The sequence below is a fragment of the Staurois parvus genome, unplaced genomic scaffold (assembly GCF_062004578.1).
Source record: "Staurois parvus isolate SC_StPar_1 unplaced genomic scaffold, SC_StPar_1.0 ptg000011l, whole genome shotgun sequence".
Taxonomy (NCBI): Eukaryota; Metazoa; Chordata; class Amphibia; order Anura; family Ranidae; genus Staurois; species Staurois parvus.
In genome coordinates, this window is record NW_028317807.1 from 18,240,816 (window position 1) to 18,247,815 (window position 7,000).

The window sequence follows — 7,000 nt, forward strand, 5'->3', positions numbered from 1 at the left end:
ATTCAAATTTTTACATATATTTAACAGCTAAACAAACTGCTGGTTAAGGATTTAAATATTTTCCTGAAATTACACTGTAATCTATTAAGTATAACAAAGGGCAGCTGTCAGATTTTATCATTTTTCAGCAATGAAACTGGGGAAATAGGATTGGTTGCCTCTATTTAGTGCGTTTTGCTTATTTAAGTTACACTCCACAAAAAAAGTGCTATGAAGGCTCGTCAAACAATGCATGTTTAACAGAAAATCTGACTTGCTTAATTATTAAAGATAATTTTGTGCTACAGTATAACAAAAAAAAAAGTCACCACAGCATAATTTCTCACATGTTCACAGGACGCTATATACAAACTAGCTGCATCAATTAATTGGCATGGTGTTTATAATTCAGTCTTCCTGCAAAGTTTAAAAAAAAAACAAAAAGAAAAACACGTGGAATTCACAAAAGCCGTTTATCACTGTATACATAAAGAAGGTGGGACTGACACTTCTTACACAAAGAATCACTAAACAAATACTAGAACAGGACGCAGTGACCAGTTTTTCAACATGCAAAATGCTACAGCCTTGAGAATATTGTCACGAGTTTACCTGTAATCCCTGTACGTCCTTTTCAGTGGTAAACAAAGCTGTGAATTCAGATTTTATATAACCTTGATATGACAATACATTAGCACATTTTTAAACCTCCACCTCTACTTTGTGCCAAGAGGGTTTAATGACTGAGAATATGAGAATGCTCTAAGAAAAGAATAAAATATTATGAGGGATATCAGCCAAAATGTCTAATTATATTAAACTAAAAACAAAACAAATAAAAGCCTTATTGTGACCTGTGCAGGACCCTGATCAATCAGAATTATGCACAATTCTGTTTTTCATAGGGTAGTACCCACCTACACCTTTAGGTGTCGCTGCTGCTTCTTGAGCCCATGAAACTTTAGAACTCCCATCCAACTCAAGTTACATAAATGGCGACAGCAACATCCATATGATTTAGGAAGGTATCATTTAGCATGCCAAGAATGTATATAAAAAAAATCTAATAAGCACATTTGGCACGGTGAATAAAAAAGTTCAATGAATCATCTATAATAAATTATATTAAAGTTTGCCCCTCAAAGGCAAAGTATTTGCATTACGGTCCAAAACAACATGTTAAAGGGAAAACATTGACAACTGATTTATAGATTTTTTTTTTTGTGGGTTAGAGGATATTTCAGTGTAAAAATTAAAATTCAACCTGTCTAAAAATATATTTTACATGTTCATCCAACCTGGAACCTGCCAAGTACCCATGTTTGCCAACTCTTGACTGAGTGAAGTCCCTGATCATCTTTAGTGGTATTTGTTTTTTTTTTGGTTTTTCTGTTTTTTTTACATATTAATTTGTGTTAGATCTGTATTTTCAAACTTGGTACATTTACAGTATCTTTTGGTCTCCTGACTCCACTTACACGATTATATTCAGCACCATCACTAGAGATCATGCCAAGGTTCCAGGTGGCACCTTTGAGAAAGGGCTCCAGAACAAGAAACTTCTGAATTATGGTTGTAGGTTATCCACCACTAATGTTATGATTCTACACAAGAAAATGTAGAAATTGTCAAAGCACAATGTAAACAGTAGCAGGACAGAGACATCAAAGGAGGCGCCCGTAGGACCCATTAGTCTTTTTCGAGTAAGTTATACAGTGCAAGAAACACCCAATCAAACATGAGACAATGGCACTTGCTTGTGATATAAAGCTGAACTTGGCAAGCCAGTCCTTGCTGTTAGCGCTGTGCTGGCTTCATTGAATGCTAAGGCATTGATTGATTTACTGCTTCTACAACATCTGCCTGTGACCCTCCTCCAAGACTCCAAAGTTTTTCCAGACCAGATCCATACCCCTGAGGTTATTCCCACTAATAGGCACATAAAGTACTTTAACATAAAAACCGCATACTCAGGCCTGGCTTTATTTTTGTCCCCAGGACAAGAGCAATTGTGGGATTTTTCCCAGAATTCTCTGTAGTGCTGTTCATAGATATAGCAGGCAACAACAATGGTTGCAGGTACAGTGTAGAGTACAGTAAATATACCTATTCTGATCATCAGTTTTTCCAGTTTATCAGTTTTGGTGCCACCCTGTTTTATTACACTCCTAATTCTGAAGAGTGACACAAATCCTGCAAGGAGAAACATTGTTCCTGTGAAAAGGTAAACTACTAGTGGAGCCAACACAAACCCACGAAGATTGTCTAGGTTTTGGTTACCTACATAGCAGATTCCAGCCACCGGGTCGCCATCCACAGAACTTAAAGCGAGGACAGCTATGGATTTGACGCTTGGTATCAACCACGCGGCCATATGGAAATACTGAGAGTAGCTAGCAATGGCCTCATTGCCCCACTTCATGCCAGCAGCCAAGAACCAGGTGAAGGACAAGATGACCCACCAAATAGAACTGGCCATTCCAAAGAAGTAAATAAGTAGAAATACTATTGTACATAGAGCTGGTCCTGTTGTCTCATAATGAATGTGGTCTCTGTTGCAGGCAACATTTTCATGACCCACCAGAAGCCTGACAATGTAGCCAATGGATACAAAGAGATAGCACGCAGATAAAAAGATGATAGGGCGTTCTGGATATCGAAATCTCTCCATGTCAATTAGGAATGTGGCCACAGTAGTAAAGGTTGAGATGAAACATAGGATGGACCACAATCCTATCCAGAAGGTAGCAAATGTCTTCTCATCCTGAGTGAAATAGGGCTGGAAACATGGCACAGCACAGTTCGGCACCTGGCCAGTTTTGACCCTATTATACAGCGGATGGGATTCTTTTGTTATGGAGTAGAAAGGCTCCCTGCATTTACAATCTCCATTACATTCACTGTTCGGCTGTCTGTTTGGAGTCAAGTGTTTTGATCCCCTTGGTGGGTATGTAGGTTTTGTAAAGAACGGTGGATGTGTTGTGGTTTCTGTCCTATTATAATCCATACAAAGATCTTCTGGGTCTCCATTCAGAGGAAGTTTATCACAATTCATTCTCTCCGGCCAAGCAAAACCATACTGCCTCATAAGTGGAGAACAACCTGCCTTTGCCCTCTCACAGACTGACCTGCAGGGTGGCAAAGGTTTCTTATAGTCAGCCAAGCAAATGGGTGTATACATGCTACATAAGAAAAATTTCAAGTCAGGTGAACACTGAATTTCCACTAAAGGCCAAAACTGGTGGACTTCCAAGCCAGCTTCATCTTGAGTGTCATGGTTAAACTGATTGGGCATATAGGTGTAATTATACCCAATGCCTTTGCACATGGGAACGGTGATTTCCTGACAGACGATTGCTTTGGAGGCCATGGACACAGGTGCAGGGAGCTGCAGGAGAAGTAAAAAGCCTACTACAAACATCACAGGGATCCGTATTGCCATTGTTTCTGCTTATAGATAGCAATCTTCGTCCTTTACATTTGAAATATTTCAAAGATATTCATTTGTTATTGTTTGTTAAAATCAAAAAGGATCATCCGATGTGCAGTTTCCACAATATTTTCCAGATCTGTTTTTCTGTAAAACAAGATTAAAGTTCTTATTATTTACTTTTGAATTTTAACAATAGCAAGGCCTCTTAATTTTTTAAAACACTGCACACTTTAATTTTAAGAATTTCACATATACACAGCTAGTGTTATTTAAAACCACACATCTTAACTTTCTTTTAAATCGCAAGGATACACTGTATGATTATGTATATATGTGCACACATACACACAAATATATTACAATTACACAAACTAAAAAGGTCACATACATATTTTATATATATATATATATATATATATGCACACACACATACATATATATATATATATATACACACATACACACATACTATTAATATAACTGAAGATAGGTGTGTGTATATATATATATATATATATATATATATATACACATACACACATATATACACACACACACACACACACACACACTTTAGTTTTATTAACCAATGAAGCTCCAGAAGGGATACTTTTTTTGAATGTGTGTATATTTTTATTCTTTAGTGTAGTTTTACAATATGGTTCTAAAGTTTTAATAATAGCAAGGGTAAACTTTGGGAATATATATATATATATATATATATATATATATATATATATATATATATACACACATATATACATACACACACAAATACATATATACATACACACACAAATACATACATATACATATACACGCTGTATTTCTAAAGTTGTAGTAACAGGGCACACTTATTGATTCTACATAAACACACATATATACTCACACATTAGTTGTATGGTTGTAATCATGATAAAGATGATGGTTTCTAGATACATGCATATATGGGGTGTAATGAATGAGTAAATCCCAGTGGATTTTAAACTATCAAAGTGACATTAAAAATCCAACTCTATCGCAGAGTTTTCCAATTCGATCTGATTGTCTCCAGGTGTGAATCCTGGGTGAAAATGGTGTAAACCTTGGCCGATTGCTGGGTGTACCTGGCTGTCAGGCTCAGTGCAGGACTCGCAGGTCTCGTTGTTGATACTGATTTGTAGACAGGCAGAGTTTTGCAGAAGTCCCAGGAAAGAGGTCGGGGTCCCGGGCTGGGGGGATGCGGTCAATGCGGATTACACCGGTGATCGGTCAGGGCGATCACAGGACGGGCTCCGGGCCGGCAACGCTCTCTCCCTCCCGGACGATCCTCAGAAAAGTTTTGCGGAGCTGCGGAGGAAGTTTGATGAGAAGCGGATCAGTCATGGCTGGAAGTGTCAGTGCGCTGCGATCTCTGTGTTCTCCCATAGTCAGTGGCTGGAGCGGAGTGATGTCCGGGCTCAGCTGTCATCAGTGTCAGCACTTCCCCAGTACTCAGCGCGATCACTGGTCAGATCCGGTGCCCGGCCTCCCCCTCATGACTCCTATAGGGGGATCCCGGGAGATCTCAGTACTCGGACAGCGGTAGGAAAGTCTCCTCTGTTCCCGCAGGACTTTGCTTATCTCCCTACCTGTGCTCACTAGGGTCCCCCTGGAGGGAACGCCCATTTGTCAATGATGCCCAACCCCTTCTCGCCTATGATTGGAGCCACACATTACTTGGCCACACCCACTACTGCCACACCCCCATAGCTCTATTGGTTGGAGCGCTGACAGTGACCTGCTCCTGTGGATGATCAGTGGGGACCGGAGTCAGGAGCAGACAAGGTCTGTGCTGGTGGGAGGATGTCTGCAACTACTGCTAACACTTTACAACCTGTAGTATATATAACCCCAGGTCCTGTCACGTATATATATAAGACCAGGGCCGGGGTAATCACCGCCTATAGGTCCTGTCACGTGTATATAAGACCGGGGCCAAGGTAATCACCGCCTATAGGTCCTGTCACGTATATATAAGACCGGGGCCAAGGTAATCACCGCCTATAGGTCCTGTCACGTATATATAAACACCAGGGCTGGGGTAATCACCGCCTATAGGTCCTGTCACGTATATATATAAACACCAGGGCTGGGGTAATCACCGCCTATAGGTCCTGTCACGTATATATAAACACCAGGGCCGGGGTAATCACCGCCTATAGGTCCTGTCACGTGTATATAAGACCAGGGCCGGGGTAATCACCGCCTATAGGTCCTGTCACGTATATATAACCCTGGGGCCGGGGTAATCACCGCCTATAGGTCCTGTCACGTATATATAAGACCGGGGTAATCACCGCCTATAGGTCCTGTCACGTATATATAACCCTGGGGCCGGGGTAATCACCGCCTATAGGTCCTGTCACGTATATATAAGACCGGGGTAATCACCACCTATAGGTCCTGTCACGTATATATAAGACCGGGGCCGGGGTAATCACCGCCTATAGGTCCTGTCACGTATATATATAAGACCAGGGCCGGGGTAATCACCGCCTATAGGTCCTGTCAAGTATATATAACGCCAGGGTAATCACCGCCTATAGGTCCTGTCACGTATATATATATATATATATAAGACCAGGGCCGGGGTAATCACCGCCTATAGGTCCTGTCACGTGTATATAAGACCGGGGCCAAGGTAATCACCGCCTATAGGTCCTGTCACGTATATATAAACACCAGGGCTGGGGTAATCACCGCCTATAGGTCCTGTCACGTGTATATAACCCTGGGGCCGGGGTAATCACCGCCTATAGGTCCTGTCACGTATATATAACCCTGGGGCCGGGGTAATCACCGCCTATAGGTCCTGTCACGTATATATAAGACCGGGGTAATCACCGCCTATAGGTCCTGTCACGTATATATAACACCGGGGCCGGGGTAATCACCGCCTATAGGTCCTGTCACGTGTATATAAGACCAGGGCCGGGGTAATCACCGCCTATAGGTCCTGTCACGTATATATAACCCTGGGGCCGGGGTAATCACCGCCTATAGGTCCTGTCACGTATATATAAGACTGGGGTAATCACCGCCTATAGGTCCTGTCACGTATATATAAGACCGGGGCCGGGGTAATCACCACCTATAGGTCCTGTCACGTATATATATAAGACCAGGGCCGGGGTAATCACCGCCTATAGGTCCTGTCAAGTATATATAACACCAGGGCCGGGGTAATCACCGCCTATAGGTCCTGTCACGTATATATATATATATAAGACCAGGGTCGGGGTAATCACCGCCTATAGGTCCTGTCACGTGTATATAAGACCGGGGCCAAGGTAATCACCGCCTATAGGTCCTGTCACGTATATATAAACACCAGGGCTGGGGTAATCACCGCCTATAGGTCCTGTCACGTATATATAACACCAGGGCCGGGGTAATCACCGCCTATAGGTCCTGTCACGTATATATAAACACCAGGGCTGGGGTAATCACCGCCTATAGGTCCTGTCATGTATATATAACACCAGGGCCGGGGTAATCACCGCCTATAGGTCCTGTCACGTATATATAAACACCAGGGCCGGGGTAATCACCGCCTATAGGTCCTGT

General features: G+C 42.0%; 1 protein-coding gene across 1 annotated transcript; it reads right to left on the reverse strand.

The window, feature by feature from the left end:
* Positions 1-433: 433 nt before the first annotated feature.
* Positions 434-3,553, reverse strand: FZD5 (frizzled class receptor 5). The gene has a single exon (XM_089671272.1). It carries the CDS (start codon positions 3,419-3,421, stop codon positions 1,712-1,714), a length of 1,710 nt encoding a protein of 569 aa, XP_089527398.1. The 5' UTR covers positions 3,422-3,553; the 3' UTR covers positions 434-1,711.
* Positions 3,554-7,000: the final 3,447 nt, after the last annotated feature.